At 40.9% G+C, this 19133-nt stretch overlaps 1 protein-coding gene across 10 annotated transcripts in view; it reads left to right on the top strand.

The window, feature by feature from the left end:
* Positions 1-19133, top strand: part of SGMS1 (sphingomyelin synthase 1) — a 308323-nt gene that overhangs the window by 182828 nt on the left and 106362 nt on the right. For all 10 annotated transcript variants that reach the window (XR_014825457.1, XR_014825458.1, XM_084992498.1 and 7 more), the window contains one exon: positions 10473-10553. Coding sequence is in view for 3 of the 10 variants with exons in the window: in XM_084992498.1 (XP_084848624.1) it covers positions 10528-10553 (26 nt within the window). In the remaining 7 variants the exon portion in view is untranslated. The remainder of the gene's footprint in view (positions 1-10472; positions 10554-19133) is intronic.

Below are 19133 nucleotides of genomic sequence, written 5' to 3'. Positions count from 1 at the left end.
GGGTAACGCCAGATCCTTAACCCAGTGAGTGAGGCCAGGTATCGAACCCACATTCTCATGGATCCTAATTGGGTTCAAGCCGCGATGGGAACTCTATTTTTTTCCCTATATATATTGTTTCTTTCAAACAGCTTTGAAGTACTGCCTAATCAGCAGAGATTTTATTTGAAATAACTTTTAAAAACTCTTTGAAAATGCAGTCATTGTATAAAAAGAAGACAATACTGATAAAAAGAAAAAAAAATTAAATTAGGAGTTCCCGTCGTGGCGCAGTGGTTAACGAACCCGACTAGGAACCATGAGGTTGCGGGTTCGGTCACTGCCCTTGCTCAGTGGGTTAACGATCCGGCGTTGCTGTGAGCTGTGGTGTAGGTTGCAGACATGGCTCAGATCCTGCGTTGCTGTGTCTCTGGCGTAGGCCACGGGCTACAGCTCCGATTGGACCCCTAGCCTGGGAACCTCCATATGCCACATGAGCGGCCCAAAGAAATAGCAAAAAAAATAAATAAATAAATTAATTAATTAATTAATTAATTAACCCAAATTCCTCTACCATGTACAGCCACTTTGGGGGCAGACAACCTTTTGGTTATTTTTCCTATTTTAATGTATAAGAATGGACCATATTCTAGGTATTTTATAATCTGTTTTTTTATACAACTAGTTCAAGCAGTTCTATAGGTATATGAATATTTGTGCTTTTATATATGCTGCATATATTTACTTAACAAAAAGAAATTGTGCAGATACTTGTTTTAAAAATATCCAGCTGAATATCTTTGAATATACTAGGGCCTAGGATAATGCAAATTTTATCATTAACTGAAACCATATTTGCTTTATTTTATTTTTTTAACTGATGAGCATGAGAGAAACTTCTTTGTAGCAATCTTCCTGCATTAAAATCTGTCCGAAGCCAGAAAAAAAATCAATATTACTGGATAAAGTCCCTTTAAATGTAGTTTTAATATCAGAAGCACTGCATTTTGAGTTTAAAGGAAAGATCAAATGATAACCCTAGAAATTAGAAACATTTGTATTCCTGGATGATAAGAGTTGTGGGTAGTTTTGTCATTGTCTTTTCTATGATGTCATGCAGTTGATAACAAATATGGACTTGGTCAGGCTGAAGATAATATATACTATTGAAATGCATTGCCTATTTTGTGAAAATAATGCAGCTCCCCATGCTAAGGACTTCTCTACTCTCTTAAATTAGGGAATGACGGCAAAAAAGGTTACCTGTGTGCATTTTATCTGTCTGGAAAGAAAATGGTGTTTTGAGGTCCAATACTGAGAAGAAAGTAGAGGAATAACCTTGTCTTGTAGATGCCACCTGACAGTGAGAAGAGCAGGTTCACCAATGACCCAACTCTGCAGATGCCTTGCTGCATTGTGTTATGTTCTGGTATCTCTTTGAGGAGAGTTTCTTTTTTGTATAAAAAAATTACCTTTTTCACAAAGATCTTGCCACCTGTTTCTGTTTTAAAACTTATTTGTGTCAGGGCTTGAGAGAATGAACAGTTGATTAACCCCTTCTTTCTTACCCGGTATTGGGAACAATGGCCTTACTAGTGGGAGTTAGACATGCAGAGGTTTATTGGCAGTATAGCTGATCGGAAGACTGTGTTCAAGTGGGCTTTCTGGTATTTCATGCTTGAGCAAGACCAATTTCCACCTCGTGATGTGGGAGGGAGCAGCCTGAACTTGCCTCCATCAGTAGGCAGGCTCACTCTGAAGTGGGAGGAACTCTGGAGAGTCTGGGCCACACTGTCCAAGCCCTTCCTTTTCAAAGCTCACCTTTCAGTTAATTCACTTCTCTTCCAGGGGCGAGGTTGGGAGGACACTGGACTGTTGGGCTAATGGAAAGCCCTTTGCATGGAGACATGAGGCAAGGGGAGTGGAGTGTTAACTCTGCTAACTCTTTGTTGAGTGGAGGTGTTGCATGAACAACTGCCTGCCTTCTCAGTAACTCCACCTCAGTTTCATCTTCTGTAACACTAGGATAATAATAGCAACATGCCTCATAGTGCTGTTGTCAAGATTAAATGAATTAGTACATGTGAAACTTTTAGAAAAGAGCCTGCCTAGCATTTGGTAAGCAGTTTGTCTGTTTTCACCTTTAGTAACATCAGTATTTAAGTACCATGTCAGAACATTCAGGGGCATTTAGAACATGGGAGGGTTAAGTCGTGTCCTAATGAGGGTAGAGGTGTAAGTCCAGGGGGAGAGAAAACTGCTGGCTACCTGGGAGAAAATAAGCCTTATTACTATTATTACTTTGGTTTGTTTTAAACACATGTTTATTCTTGGTCCTGAGGGAAAAATTAGGATGGAGAATGTTGAGTGAAAGACCACTTTCCTTGAGGCTACTGAGAGTGTTCCCTAGAGGGAGTTCTGAAAGGATAGGCGCTGGCAGGTGTTTAACCCCTTTGTTTTGGTAAGCCCCACTGCTGCCTAAAGGCAGTATTATTACAGAGAAAAACAAGTTGATTTTAATTTTAAATATGGACTTTTCTAGGAGAGAAGGGAGCTCCAATCTGCATTCTTAATAGCCTACCAGGAGTTCCCGTCGTGGCGCAGTGGTTAACGAATCCGACTAGGAACCATGAGGTTGCGGGTTCGGTCCCTGCCCTTGCTCAGTGGGTTAACGATCCGGCGTTGCCGTGAGCTGTGGTGTAGGTTGCAGACGCGGCTCGGATCCCGCGTTGCTGTGTCTCTGGCGTAGGCCGGTGGCTATAGCTCCGATTCGACCCCTAGCCTGGGAACCTCCATATGCCGCGGGAGCGGCCCAAGAAATAGCAAAAAGACAAAAAAAAAAAAAAAAAAAAAAATAACCTACCAAAACACATGCTGGAAATCTCTCTCTCTGCAGTGGTTACTTGTTTAGATGTGGTTATTTCTGCTGAAAATATTAGTAAGCATTATTTGCGTATGTCCAAAGAGGCTCCATATGAACAGCACCTACTATGCGAAAGCATATGTGTAATGAATGTCTGTGTAATGAATCAGTGAATTTAGGAGTGCGGATTTATAAAGCAGTGTAATAAACACCCTTGCACAAGCGTTTGTTCTCTCTCTTTTGATTTTCCTCCCTATTTAAAATTTATTTTAAAAAAAGCAGATCACTCATGAAAGGCAGCCTATTTTAGGGGCATCTCAGTTTACCTAGGAAATCCTGTGCATTGCTTTTAAGAATGAATTGAACATTTAATATGAATGTTTATTCAGTGTTTTTTGTTTGTTTGTTTGTTTTCTTACCATGGAGCTTTGTTTTCAGAGGTAGAAACTTCATACTGTCATGGAAAGTTAGTTCTAATTTTTTTCCTCATGGAATGTTTGATACCACTGATTTCATTATGTCTGGAGTTGAAGCTAAAGTTTGGTAGACTTGAGCATAAACAAGCCTGGGAAATAGGAGGCCCCATTTGTGCCTCTGGGTGACCCTGAACAGGTTGCCTACAGTCTTGGGGGTCTGTGTGACGTCATCTGTCAACTGCGAGGCCAAGATGAGAAGATTAATGAGGATTTTCCAGCTTTCAAATGATGTGATTGTAGGATGGCCCCACCAGTTTCTTGATTTTTTGCCCACGCCCATGGATTGTACCTGTGCCACAGCAGTGATGCGAGCTGCTGCAGTGACAACGTTGGATCCCTAACTTGCTGAGCCACAAGGGGACTCCTCCCCACCAGTGGCTGCTTGTATGTAGCTAGATGGCCTGTTGAGGTGAGTGGTCTCTGGCTCAGTGAGTCTTAGCTATGTGCTCTGCTGGAGAAATGTTACTTGAATTAATTTGTAGAAGCAGTCAGTACTTGCTCAGAATATTTTAGAATATATATGTTTGATTTCTAAAGAACCCATATTAGCAAAGCTTAGATAGAACTTTAGATGTTTGAATTTTTACTTTGTTCTTAAAACCACTAACAAAGTCTCTAACTTGTCTTTCCAAACATGGGTTTTATAGAGTGTTTAATATAAGTCCATTACATCACATATAAAATACTCTTTGTTAAAATTATTTTGTGATGAGTAGGGTCATAGAATAGCTCATACGATGATCTTGATGTTTTAAATATGTCAGCATTTGGCCTTTACAGGCCAGTCAGGGAACCTAATCACCATTTATAAGATTGTTACTTCCTTGGTAATTATGGCCCACTTTCTCTTCCAAATGGTAAGGATGGGGTGACAGGATGTGTGTGGTCAGAGAGGAACCTGAGGGTCTGAGTCAGAGATAGTTGAATAGGAGGACGCACACCAGTGTGAGGGCAGGATCCTTCTTCCATGGTCTGGCACCGGCCTTCCACTTCCTTCCCCTCCTCTCTCTGAAGGGCATGTGGTTTCATCAGGAGCTTGTGTCTGACTTCCCTTCTGTATTGGTTATTACAGCTACATGACAAGTTCGCTGCCAACTAGTCACTTAATCAGTGCGCAGACTATCTCAGTTTTCGTGGTCAGGAGTCTGTTTGCCATTTGGCTAGGTACTTTATAAGACTGTAATCAGGTCATCAGCCGGGGCCACTGTTTTCATCTGAGGCTCGACTGGGGAAGGATTTTCATTAAGCTCATATGATCGTTGGTAGAACTCAGTTTCCTATGGGATCTCAGTTGCTTGTTAACTGTCAGCTGGAGACTGCCCTCTCTGGCTCTCTCTGTAGGCAGCTCACCACTTGGCAGCTTATTTCCTCAAAACCAACAAGGGAGAAAATCTTGTAGCAGAATGAAGGTTACAGTCTTATGTGATATAACTACATGCCCCATCATTTTTGTCTTATTCTGTTGGTTATAGGCAAATCACAGGTCCTGCCCCCACTCAAGGGAAGGGGATTACAGGCATGGATAATAAGAGACAGGGGTCACAGGGCCATTTAAGAGTGCCACATTCGAGGCTGGCCAGGGATAAGCTGGCTTCTCTTTATCTCTCCAGCTCTCTGTGCATTCTCCTGCTTAACCGGGGGCACGATTTTCATCCTTTTCTTGTCCCCTTCCTTCTGATTGACAGAGAATTCAACCACTCTGGTGACCTTTCTTCCTCTTTTCTGCTGTAGAAATTTAAGGAAAAGGTAGCAGGACACTTAATCTTGGTAAGAAAATCCCATCCTGTTGGGGCTCTCCCATGATAGCTGGTATTTTCCATGTGACCTGTTCCCTAGCAGGTGTTTCTAAGTCATAATGTGGCTAAAATGAAGGACTTAATTGGTATCTTCTCAGCTTTTGTGTCTTCTAGTCATTTTGTCTTTAAGCAAGTGTTGAAACTGGTTCACTTTCCTAGTACCATCATTTTAGGATTCTTGCGATGACTATGTTCTTAAGAGTTGAACTTAGAATCATTAGCGGTTTAGGTCCTTTTATTCTGAGGCCCCATTAGCTGCTCTTTTGTGTCATTTCCCTTATTTCTCTCTTGTCTTCAACTATCTTTAGGGGGGTTTTGGCCTTCCTCTGGCCTGCTTCTGGTCTGTGATTTGGTCAGTCTCCAATTATTGCTCTTTCTAATTGCTAAAGCGGCAGAATGGTTAAGAACAGGGACTGAAGCCAGGCTGCCTGGGTTTGAACCCCAGCTCTGCCATTTATTAGTTGGGCAATCTTGAGCAAGGGATTCAGTTTTGTTGCTGTGTGGATGATATTAACAGTTCTGTTTTTCTCAGGGGCCAATAAGCCTCTGCTTGCTACTGCTGCTCTCACTTTGCTCCCAAGATATAGGAGCACTCTGTGCTTTATTACTAAATGAAATAATAAAAGTCTCTCCAGCAAGACTTTCTCTAGACTCCTGGTGAAGGAGCCCAGAACGTTTTTGAGCTTATGAGGACACCTGTTTTTTAAGTAATGTCTTGGAACTAGCTTTGCCTCATAACGATGACGATAGTTTACTCCTTCCAGTAGGAACAATATTTGATGAACACTTACTCTTTGTCCTGAGCTTTATTAAACTGTTTGCAAGGGTACCCACTGTGGTGCAGTGGGTTAAGGATCCAGCATTGCCACAGCTGTGGTGTAGGTTGCAGCTGAAGTTTGGATTCCATCCCTGGCCCGGGAGCTTCCATATGCTGCAGGTGTGGTCAAACAAACAAACAAAAAACCCCACCTGTTTGTTGGTGTTATGTCTTTAACCCATGTGACAACATCAAGTTATAGTACTGTTATTACTCCCATTCTATTGATGAAGAAACTGAGGCTCAGCAGAATTAAATCACATGCTCAAGGTCTTTGGGACAGATTGGGGAATGCAGTTATGTGTGATTGCAAGGTACATGTTTCATTTTTGTGTTTGTTTTTTGTTTGTTTTTGGCCCCATCCTTGGCACGTGGAAGTTCTGGAGCCAGGGATAGAAGCTACGCCATGGCAGTAACAATGCCAGAGCCTTAACCCACTGAGCCACCAGGGAGCTACAAAGTACATGCTTTTAATAACTCAGACACTCTCATATAGAAAAAGTCCAAACCCTTCTTCATGAACTTACTCCTTGGGAGAAAAAAAGGCCAAGAATCCAAAACAGTCATATCTTACAATGCAAGAGATTTTATCCTCTTCTGCAGCCTTGGTGCAAATGCCATACTCTAGCATCTCAGCTCTCAGATGCTCTTGGTTGAGGCTCACTACCTTGGAGGAGCTTGGTCTCACCTTGCAAGATAAATCATACATTTGAGAAAGAGTGGTTTTTGTAGGTTTTTGTATGACCATTGTAGAAATCTTAACATTTTATATGAAGTACAATTAAGAAAAACTGAATTTTTAGAGTTCCCGTTGTGGCTCAGTGGGTTAGAACCCAACTAGTATCCGTGAGGATGTGGGTTCAATCCCTGGCCTTGCTCAGTGGGTGAAGGATCTGGCTTTGCTGCAAGCTGTGGTATAGGTCACAGATGTGTTTCAGATCCAGCATTACTGTGGTTCTGGCATAGGACTGCAGCTGTAGCTCTGATTGAACCCCTAGCCCAGGAATTTCCATGTGCTGCAAGTGCGGCTCTTTAAAAAAAGAAAGAAAGAAATACTGGATTTTTAATGATCCCAGCCAGCATTTATACACCCAGATTATCCTCAAGTGCATCAGGTAAGTTAATTGCTTATATTCTGGTGACACTGCCATTCCACTGCATTCTCCTCAATGAACTTCATCTCAACCACCTTGTAACTCCTTCCCACCCCCAGTACCGAGCAGTGTCTTCTGCCTAGTGGGTAGTTCACTAGTCTGTAGTTGAAGTCACTTGTAATTCTTTCAAATTACCATAGTGGTAGCAAATTACCATCTCTGAGAATGAATTCGTTTCCTTTAACCTATTAAAATATTTTCCATATAGCAAATAAAGTGTTTTTGGTTCAAAAATCAAGAGCAGGTAAGGAGACTGATTTTCTTGTGGGCATCATTCACTGGTTTTGAAGGTAGAAGAAGAGTACTCAAGGTACTGTGAGCAGTCAGCCTCATTGGAGTGCGTCCCAAAGAGGATGACTTAGAAGGGGTCAGGGAGTACTTTTTGTCATTAAAAGTCCTGTTTCAAAGTTAGTAATGTCTCACCTTAGGGATCTTTGCAATTTTCTTGAAAACATAGCTGACAGACCCATACTGGTGTTGACTGAGGCTGTGATGTGAAGCAGCTAGTGTTGGTGATAGGCTGCCTGCCATTCTCAGTGGGACTTTTTTTTCCCCCCGCAGACACCCACTGAGTACTTGGCATTCCAGTGCACACCAGAAGAATTAGCACTGATGGAAATGATTCATTCCCTCTTTCAAAAATTTGTCATCAAAAAAAAAAAAGAAATGCAGTACAGTTATGAAGAGTGCTAACACATGCATTGCTAGAGCTTTCACTTTGCATTTTAGTAAAGGTTACCAACTTAGAGATTTTAACACTCCATTCAGATCAACTTAGAAATGTTTTATGTTGTTGGCAAAAGTATAATTTGAACCTGACTCCAAAATGTTCACAGAGAGAAAGAGTCTGGGAGTTCCCGTCATGGCTCAGTGGTCAACAAACCAAGCTAGTATCCATAAGGACTCTGGTTCAGTCCCTAGCCTCGCTCAGTGGGTTAAGGATCCAATGTGGCCATGAGCTGTGGTGTAGGTCACAGATGCAGCTCAGATCCCGTGTTGCTGTGGCTGTGGTGTAGGCCGGCTACAGCTCCAATCCAACCCCTAGCCTGGGAACCTCCATATGCTGCAAGTGCAGCCCTTAAAAAAAAAAAAAAAAAAAAAAAAAAAAGAGAGAGAGAGAGAGGGAGAGAAAGAGTCTGAATTTAGTGGACTCAGTACCATGGTTGCAGTTGTAGCTATGATTTTAAGACTGTCATACTTGCCCTAGCAAACACAATAACTGTAACTGTATTTTGGAGACACATTCTATGACAGGCATTGCAAATGCGTTATTTCTAATCTGTGCCGCTGCTCTCCAAGGTAAGTCCTGTTGTCCTTGTTTTACAGACTTGGGAACTGAGACTTAGAGGATTAAATTACTTGGCACAGACCACACTGCTTTTAAATAGCAGAGGTGGAGTTCCAACCTCTTTATTTTAAACAGCATTTTCCATGCTTTTAAAAGGCTTCCATGCCAGATGACCTGGAGTATAAAGATACGGCTAGCCAATGAGCAAGTTCCTCGGTGTTGGGTATAATCTGTAAGTCTTTGACGCTTCAGTCCTTCCCTGCTGTTTTTTATTGATGTTGACACATTCGTTTTGGTTACCAGGAAGCCCTCTTTATGGATGTTGTTTTTCCATTCTCTCCCTTCTTCATACCCCCTCTTACACACACACACTCACACACACACACACACACCGTAATAATTCAGATAACTTCTGTAACTGAGGTGATACAGTCTCTCAGGCTCAGTGGTTAACAGGGTACCTCAGGAAAAAGAGCCATTTTACAGTCAATATTAATCTGTTCTCTCTGAATATCTTAACACTGGGGCTTCAGGTAAGGAAAGTTAACAGGTTCCTATTTTATAGCTATTGTGTATTTGGAGACATGTTCTTCACCTACAATGAGTAGTTGTTGCCTTCTTCTTGGTAGAAGTGAGACTTTTTGTTTGGGTTGTTCTGCAAAGGGAAAAAAAGCAGAACCTCTCCCTTGGTTGTGGACCCAAAAATGTTATGAAATTGAAAAACAAATGTAAAACATCATTCTGAATGATTTCCTTTTGGAAAAAGGGGGGCATTTTGCTGAGTGTAACCCATCATTCCATGAATTATATGACTCTCTGGTATTTGTTATTGCATACATATGAACAAAACAGCCAGTCTGATCTCTGAGCATTGGGTGTCTCTGGTGCTGGGGTACTACCCTCCTTAAAGCAAAGCATGCTTGACTTTGGCAGATTATGTCTTTCATCTTGTATAATCCTAACAACCACACAGTAAGTATAGTAGGGGCTGTTTGATCCTCTTTCAGAAATAAAGAAATTGGGGCTGAGAAAATGTGAATGGATTTTCCCAAGGCCACAAGACTAGTATGTGGTAGGATTTAAAGCCAAGATTTTATTGTCCTCTGATAGATTTGGGTTGTCTAATCATTTATCTTTTCAATCCTATAAGCGTTCAACAATTTGAAAAATAGAGCTAGGATTCCAATAGGAATCAACATAGATAGTAGCTTAATTACTGATAAAATAGGATTGGAGAAGTCAGAAGTGTCAGTTACTTCCTTTTTTTGGTCTTTTCTGGGGCCACACCCGCGGCATATTCCCAGGCTAGGGGTCTAATTGGAGCTGTAGCCACTGGCCTACGCCACAGCCACAGCAATGCAGGGTCTGAGCCGCGTCTGCCACCTACACCACAGCTCACGGCAACGCCAGATCTTTAACCCACTGAGCAAGGCCAGGGATCAAACCCACAGCCTCATGGTTCCTAGTCGGATTCATTAACCACTGAGCCACAACGGGAACTCCAGTTACTTCCCTTTTTAAGACTTGCCTTGCACCCTAGTAACCCTGACCAGGAACATCTGGAGAGAAGCCCACAGAGAAGGCTGGCTGGCCCTGTCTGAAGCGGGCAGCCCTGTCCTGCTTAGCTGTGTGGAAATTTGCTTGGCCCCAAGTTTTGCAGAGAACTGGAGGGAGGCCCTTGCTGCCCAGCTCAGTGTGTGATCTCAGCACTAAACCAGTTCTGCCTCAGCCTCCCAGGCTAATAGTCACTCACTTTTGAGAAGGAAGGAGGGGTTTGGGGAGGAGAGATAGGGAAAGACTTATTCTAATACCGCCCCCTCCCAAGAAACAGACTAAGAATTTCTTCCTGAAAACTTATGGGAGGGTTTTAAGAGTCTCCACCCCAAACCCTAAGAGTAGAAATACTGCCCTTTAAAGTTTTCGTCTTAAGGTGATCTGTGTTGTTGTTCTTTCCCGCCTTTTTGATTTTGGAGAGAAAGGCAGAGACGACAATATTTTTCTCTGTGTTTGGGGTGCAAAGAAAGGAAAAAACTAAGGTGGTAGAAACCAAGAAATGGTCTTTATGAGATATATAATTGGATTCTTTCTTCTCATGGCAGGTAATGGAAATGTACTGGAGCAAAGGAAGAAGCCGGTAACTTCTAGGAAGCCAAGATGACTAGAATTTTAAAAAATAATCAGTGAGTAAAATGTTGTTAGTTCTTTGAAATTCCAAATGACTACTTCCATTTGACTACTGAATTTTCTGTAAGAACCATAACAAAGTAATAGCACAATTAAATACGTTAAAGGTCTTAAGAGAAAACTTTGAAAAGCAAATATACAAACACTTCAGAAAACTGGTGCTAATAACATTTAAGAAATGTTGCTTTTGCATTATTCTTTCTTGGGAGAATGTGTTGTTTTAAGTTGGGTGATCCGTTTGGTGGATAGAGCATAAGTATTTGAAGAATTAAAAGGATTCCTGTTTGTTTGGTTTTTTTTTGCTTTTTAGGGCCATACCTGCGGCATATGGAGGTTCCCAGGCTAGGGGTCTAATTGGAGCTACAGCTGCCGGCCTACCCCACAGCCACAGCAACACCAGATCCAAGCTGCGTCTGCCATCTACACCACAGCTCGGGGCAATGCCTTAACCCACTGAGCGAGGCCAAGGATCAAACCCACAACCTCATGGTTCCTAGTCGGATTCGTTTCCACTGCACCACAGCGGGAACTCCAGGATTCCTTTTATATTAACTCTTCTCGAATGCAGATCATTCTAGATCCCGTTGGTTCCGTGGGCTCCATTTCTTACTGACTTTTTGTGGGTACGTTTTGGAGGTAGATATGAATAAACCTGGTGAATATGAATAAAATTGAGCTCTTTGAGTATCCCTCTTCATGTATACCAGTTTTTACACATCGAAGGCCATTAATGTTTGCTCATTATCTGACCATTACACATGGTTGATTTGGGCTTCATGATGGTAGTAATAACATTAGTAAGTAGGGTAGTTAGATCCTACATTTTTGAGTCAGACATTCAGAGGCCTGATTCTTGCTCTTGTGCTTTTAGTTTTTGCTCAGCCTGTCGGCCTCAGCTGACTCATCTGTATACTGCATTTGATAGTACCTCTCTTTGAAAGAAAGACCAGGTGGATAGGACTTTGTGCTGTGACTGGTACCATATAGGGCCACAATAAAAGCAGTTACTTTCCATTCTTATATTTGTATCATGATTTACAGTTTATAAGCCTTGACCTTGACTCAGAAGACTGGCCAGCCCCACTTCCCTGAGCCGCTGTCAGGCAGGGGTGGGTTAACCTTGCAGGTAGTGACATGCAGGTAAGTGTTAAGAGCTAGCCCTGGTGGGAGAAGGAGGTTGTAGTGTTTGCCAATTTCCATGGTGTACATTCCTACCATAGTTGATTTCACACTCTCAGCAAAATCCCTGGCAGCCGAGTTGGGAAGTGAAGTGCAGGAGCACACAATTATATGGTTTACTGCCAGTCAGATACAATAGTTGCAAAGAACCTCAAGAGCATTGATAATAGTAAAACAGGAAGTGGTGAGTTCTGAATATTTATTACCTTTGTTTTTGCAGTAGTTTATTTTTATTGTGTGTTTATATAACATTTAATGATGGTGTGTTTAACAACGGCTTTGCCTAAATCCCAAGAATATGACAGTCAGTTCTAGGGGTCTGATATGAACTGGCCCCTGCAGTGTACTACTGATTGTACATTTCCTGTTTTGAAGACATTTTTCAGCCACAAATCTTCAGTTATCTTTCTTAGCTCTGGGTGGAAGGCTTTGGTTTGGTTGATAAAAGCAAGGTTTGGTTTTGAATCCGTGCTAGGTAACCCAAGTTGTCATGACTGCATAGCTTCTGGAATTGAAGATAAGTGCCAAGATCAATTTAAAATTTAGACCTATTAAGAGTGTGACTGGAGTTCCCAGTTGGTTAACTCAGCTTTGTAACTGGCCCCTGGTACCCCTCACTTCTTATCTCGCAGTGCCTGAGATAAGTCAGACTGCTCACTCCCTTTTGAATTTCCTTCTTTTCCTTCTCTGTACCCCCTGGAATCTGCATTTCCCCAGATGGGGACACTTTGTGGACAAGTACCCAGGGTGCCTCCTGACTAACCATGGCATGTAGCCTTGCTTTTGATACACAAATTAAGTTTTAGGGAAAGTGAATTGTCTCCAGAGAGAGCAATACAAAACGAAAACCTGGGCAGCTTAAAGTTCCTAGTGGCTTGATTAAAATCTTAGAGAGTATGCAAACTGGATCAGATATCTCAGTGTTTCTCCGGGAAGCAGTTTCTTCAGTTTTCTGCCCTTTAGAAAGCGAACAATTGAAGCCTGAAATTGCTAAGTAACAGCTAAGATCGTGGTGGTTGTTTTTATTTTAAAATCTCACCCACCTAGTTCTCAAAACACATTCTTTATTGAACCTTCAAAAAATGCCTTGGATATTTCACAACATTTGTTTGTGTCAATTCCCTGAATCAGACTTACATAATCTTAAAACATTTATTTCCCTTATTTCTTCCTAAAACAATAGATATTTATAGTTCCTACTGAGTCAGGACTGGACTTGGATTATTGCAGAAGTGGTTCTCCCATTCTGTGGGTTGTCTTTTCATTTTGTTTAGGGTTTCCTTGGCTATGCAGAAACTTTTAAGTTTAATTAGGTCCCATTTGTTTATTTTTGTTTTTACTGTCATTACTTTAAGAGGTGGATCTGAGAAGATGTTGCTGTCATTTATGTCGGAGAGTGTTTGGCCTATGTTTTCCTCTAAGAGTTTTATAGTATCTGGTCTTATATCTAGATGTTTAATCCAGTTTGAGTTTATTTTTGTGTGTGGTGTTAGGGAGTGTTCTAATTTCATTCTTTTACATGTGGTTGTCCAGTTTTCCCAGCACCATTTATCACACAGGCTCTCTTTTCTCCATTGTATATTCTTGCCTCCTTGTCATAGATTGGTTGGCTGTAGGTGCGTGGGTTGAATTCTGGGCTTTCTATCTTGTTCCACTGATATATATTTCTGTCTTTGTGCCAGTACCATACGGTTTTGATGACTGTTGTTTTGTAGTAGAGTCTGAAGTCCAGGAGCCTGATTCCTCCAGCTCCATTTTTCTTTTTCGGGATGTCTTTAGCTATTCCGGGTCTTTTGTGCTTCCAAACAAACTTTAAAATATTTTCTATGACTTCTCTGAAAAATGTCCTTGGTAATTTGATAGGGATTGCGTTGAATCTGTAGATTGCCTTAGGTAGTATAGTCATTTTGGTAACATTGACTCTTCCAATCCAAGAGCATGGTATATCTTTCCATCTATTTGTGTCATCTTTGATTTCTTTCATCAGTGTCTTATAGTTTTCAGAGTACAGGTCTTTTGTCTCTTTAGGTAGGTTTATCCTAGGTATTTTATTCTTTTGACATGTGATGGTAAATGGAATCGCTTCCCTAATTTCTCTTTCTGATCTTTCATTGTTAGTATATAGAAATGCCATCGATTTCTGTGTATTAATTTTGTATCTTGTGACTTTGCCAAATTCATTGATGAGCTCTAACAGTTTTCTAGTAGAGTCTTTAGGATCCTCTAGTTATAGTATCATGTCATCTGCAAATAGTGATAGTTTTACTTCTTCCTTTCCAATTTGGATTTCTTTTATCTCTTTTACTTCTCTGACTGCTGTGGTTAGGACTTCCAAAACTATGTTGAAGAGTAGTGGTGAGAGCAGACATCCTTGTCTTGTTCCTGATCTCAGCAGGAATTCTTTCAGCTTTTCACCATTGAGAATGATGTTCGCTGGGGGTTTGTCATAGATGGCCTTTATCATGTTGAGGTAGGTTCCCTCTATGCCTACTTTCTGATGGGTTTTTAATCAGAAATGGGTGTTGGATTTTGTCAAAGACTTTTTCTGTATCTATTGAGAGGATCATATGGTTTTTATTCTTCAGTGTGTTAATGTGGTGTATCACACCAATTGATTTGCAGATACTGAAGAATCCTTGCATCCCTGGGATAAATCCCACTTGATCATGATGTACAATCCTTTAATGTATTGTTGGATGTGGTTTGCTAGTATTTTGTTGAGGATTTTTGCTTCGATGTTCATCAGTGAAATTGGTCTGTAGTTTTCTTTTTTTGTGGAATCTTTGTCTGGTTTTGGTATCGGGGTAATGGTGGCCTCATAGAAGGAGTTCTGGAGTGTCCCTTCCTCTGTGATATTTTGGAATAGTTTCAAAAGGATAGGTGTTAACTCTTCTCTAAATGTTTGGTAGAATTTGCCTGTGAAGCCATCTTGTCCTGGACTTTTGTTTGTTGAAAGTTTTTTAATCACAGTTTCAATTTCAGTTCTTGTGATGGGTCCATTCATCTTTTCTATTTCATCTTGGTTTAGTCTTGGAAGATTGTACTTTTCTAAGAATTTGTCCATTTCTTCCTGGTTTTCCATTTTATTGGCATATAGTTGCATACAGTAGTCTCTTATGATCCTTTGTATTTCTGTGATGTCTGTTGTTACTTCTCCCTTTTCATTTCTAATTTTATTGATTTGTGTACTCTTTTTTTTTTTTGATAAGTCTGGCTAAGGGTTTATCAATTTTGTTGATCTTTTCAGAGAACCAGCTTTTTGTTTCCTTGGTCTTTTCTATGGATTTCTTTGTTTCTATTTCATTGATTTCTGCTCTGATCTTTATGATTTCTTTCCTTCTGCTAACTTTACATCTTATCTGTTCTCTCTCGAGCTGCTTCAGATGTAAAGTTAGCTTGTTTATTTGAGTTTTTTCTTGTTTCCTGAGGTGGGCTTGTATTGCTATAAACTTTCCTCTTAGAACGGCTTTTGCTGCATCCCATATCTTTGTTGTCATTTGCTTCTAGGTATTTTTTAATTTCCTCTTTGATTTCTTCAGTGATCCATTGGTTATTTAGTAGCATGTTGTTTAGTCTCCACGTGTTTGTGTTTTTTGCAGGTTTTTTCTTGTTGTTGATTTCCTGTCATATAGCGTTGTGGTCAGAAAAGTTGCTTGATATGATTTCAGTTTTCTTAAAGTTACGGAGGTTGGATTTGTAGCCCAAGATATGATCAATCTTAGAGAATGTTCCATGTGCACTTGAGAAGAATGTGTATTCTGCTGCTTTTGGATGGAATGTCCTATAAATATCTATGAAGTCCATCTGGTCTAATGCTTCAGTCAGGGCTTGCGTTTCCTTAATGATTGTCTGTCTGGATGATCTGTCCATTGCTGTAAGTGGGGTGTTAAAGTCCCCCACTATGATTGTGTTATTGTTGATTTGTCCTTTAAAGGTTGTTAGCAGTTGCGTTATGTATTGTGCTGAACCTATGTTGGGTGCATAGATATTTAAAATTATTATATCTTCTTGTTGGATTGATCCTTTGATCATTAGCTAGTGACCTTCCTTGTCCCTTAAAATATTCTTCATTTTAAAGTATTTTGTCTGTTATGAGTTTCTTTTGATCCCCATTCACATGGAATAATTTCTTCCATCCTCTCACTTTCGATTTGTATGTGTTCCTAGAAGTGAAGTGGGTCTCTTGAAGAGAGAGAGGGTCTTTTTTTTTTTGTCTTTTTGCTATTTCTTGGGCCGCTCCCATGGCATATGGAGGTTCCCAGGCTAGGTGTCGAATCAGAGCTGTAGCTGCCGGCCTATGCCAGAGCCACAGCAACGCGGGATCTGAGCCACCTCTGCAATCTACACCACAGCTCACGGCAATGCCGGATTGTTAATCCAATGAGCAAGGGCAGGGACTGAACCCGCAACCTCATGGTTTCTAGTCAGATTCGTTAGCCACTGCGCCATGAGAGGAACTCCAAGGGTCTTGTTTTTGTATCCACTTAGCCAGTCTGTGTCTTTTGGTTGGGGTATTTAGTCCATTAACATTTAAGTAATTATTGATATGTATGTTCTCATTGCCATTTTATTAATTGCTTTGCATTTGTTTTTGTTGCTCTTTTTTCTTCTCTTCTTCTCTTGTTCTGTCCTCTTGTGATTTGATGACTATCTTTAGTGTTGTATTTGAGTTGATTTTTCTTAGTTTGTGTATCAACTGTAGATTTTTGGTTTGCAGTTATTCTGAAGTTTTGATATAAATGTCTATATATATATACATGCATATATATATATATACACGAGATTGTTTTACATTGTTGGTCTCTTAATTGCAAGTGCATCGCCAGTGTCCTGCATTTGTACTCTCCTTTTCTCATGATTTCTGATTTTGGTTGTATAATTGTGCATGGATGATTTCGTATCTTTACCTTTACCGGTGAGCCTAGTCATTTGTGTAATTTTTGTTCTCTGCCTAAGAAGTTCCTTTAGTATTTGTTGTAAAGCTGGTTTAGTGGTGCTGAATTCTCTTAGCTTTTGCTTATCTGTGAAGCTTTTGATTTCTCCTTCAAATCTGAATGAGAGCCTTGCTGGGTAAAGTCATCTTGGTTGGAGGTTTTTTCCTTTCATCACGTCAAGTTTATCATGCCACTCCCTTCTGGCCTGCAGAGTTTCTACTGAAAAATCTGCCGATAACCTTATCGGGGTTCCCTTGTGTGTTGTTTCTTTTCCCTAGCTGCTTTCAATATTTTCTCTTTGTCTTTAATTGTGGTCCTTTGATTAATATGTGTCTAGGGGTATTCCTCCTTGGGTTTATTTTATTTGGTACTCGTTGCACTTCCTGGATTTGAGTGAATTGTTCCTTTCCCATGTTAGGGAAGTTTTCAGCTATTATCTCTTGGAATATTTTTTCTGTCCCCTTCTCTCTCTCTTCTCCTTCTGGCACCCCTATAATATGGATGTTGGTGTGTTTAGTGTTGTCCCAGAGTTCTCTGAGGCTCTCTTCATTTGTTTTCAATCTTTTTTCTCTTTTTTGTACCACATCATAATTTCCACTAATCTGTCCTCCAGCTCACTTATTTATTCTTCTCTTTCCTATATTCCACTGTTGGCTGTTTCTAATGAATTTTTTTTTCAGTTATTGTATTTTGCATCTCTTCTTGCTTAATTTTTATATCTTGTATCTCTTTGTTCAGTGTTTACTGTAAATTATCCATCTTTGCCTCCAGTTTATTTCCAATGTCTTGCATCATCTTTAGCATCAAAGAAGATTCTGGAGGCTAAGACTCTCCTGATCACTTAGCTGTTTTTCTGAGATTTTTTTCTTTCTCCCTCATCTGAGTTATAGTTCTCTGTCTTTTCATTTTTATAGGTTTTTGTCGTGGTGACCTTTTTACAGATAATAGATTTGTAGCCTCTCTTACTACTTCTGGTGTCTGCCCGCCTTGTGGCTGAAGTTGGTACAGGCTTCTTGCTACAGGCTGCCTGATGGGAGGGACTGATGCCTGCCCACTGGTAGGTGGAGCTGATTCCTATCCCTCTGGTGGGTGGGGCTTTGTCTCTGGGTCAGATTAGCGGTGGTGGCTGTGTACCTGGAGGTTCTTTAGGCAGCCTGTATACTCATTGGAGGGGCTGTGATCCCACTGGATTGTTGTTTGCCCATCAGTGCTGATGGGTGGGGCCAGATTTTCCCAAAATGGCCACCTCCAGAGAAAGGCACACTGCTGAATATTCCCAAGAGCTTTGCTTCCAATGTCCTTCCTCCACACCAAGCCATATTCACACCTGTTTTCCCAGTAGGTCCTCCAAGAACTGCAGTCAGATTTGACCCAGATTCCTATGGAGACTTTGCTTTGCCCTGGGACCCAGTACATGTGAAAGTCTCTGTGCACCCTTTAAGAATGGGGTCCCTGTTTTCCCCAGTCTTGTGGAGCTCTTGCACACAAGCCCCACTGGCCTTCAATGCCAGATGCTCTGGGGGTTCTTTCTCCCAGTGCCACATCCCCACACGTGAGAGTTTGATGTGAGGCTCAGAACTCTCACTCCTGTAGGTGAGTCTCTGTGAACCAGTTACTTTCCAGTCTGTGGGGCTTCCCAACCGGGAGGTCTGGGGTTACTTATATCGTGTAATCACCCCTCCTACCTCTTGATGTGGCCTCCTCTCTGTCTTCTGGAGTAGGATATCTTTTTCAAAGTTTCTGGTCTATTTGGTTGAAGATAGCTCAGCATTTGGTTGTAAATTTTGTTGTTTTTAGGAGAGAAGCTGAGCTCCAGTCCTTCTATTCTGCCATCTTCATCTCATTTCCCTGTAATAATGTTTTGATACCGGATTCATTTGATAATATATTGAGAGTATACCACATCAATAAGCATACATATATATCATTTTCATTTTTTAAAATAGCTTTCCATGTGTATGTGATCTGTATTTAGCCATTTTCTTTTTGGTAGGCATTTAGGTTGTCCTCAAATTTTTTTTCTTTTTTGGCTGCCCCCCCACATATGGAGTTCCTCTGCCAGGGATCAGATCCAAGCTGCAGTTGAATCAATAGTGGATCCTTAACCCATTGTGCTGGATTGGGAATGGAACCTGCATTCCAGTGTGCTCCCAAGACGCCACTGGTCTTGTTGCACCACAGTGGGAACTCCTCAACTTTTCATTCTTATAAAGCATACTGTGATGAACATCTTTGTGCATGCATTGTGGTACTCAATTATTCATGCAGGATCTTTGAATAGAGTTGGGACAGTGCTTAGGGAATACTCTAGTTAGAATACACAGTTTGAGCCAAGAGGCAGAGGTGGGAAAGAAAGTTCCCATTCTGGAGAAAGGCTGGAGCTATAGCTTAGTGGAATGCAAAGAGAGAAGGTAAGTATTGCTAATTAGGACTGGAGGTAGAAGACAGAAGGTCTTTGATGCC

Source organism: Sus scrofa, chromosome 14 (assembly GCF_054392235.1).
Source record: "Sus scrofa isolate SSC_HxYL_T2T_F1_AM1 chromosome 14, Sscrofa_HxYL_maternal_Yorkshire_Landrace_v2.0, whole genome shotgun sequence".
NCBI lineage: Eukaryota > Metazoa > Chordata > Mammalia > Artiodactyla > Suidae > Sus > Sus scrofa.
Note: the sequence above shows the minus strand (reverse complement) of the source record. Positions and strands in the feature narration are given on the sequence as shown.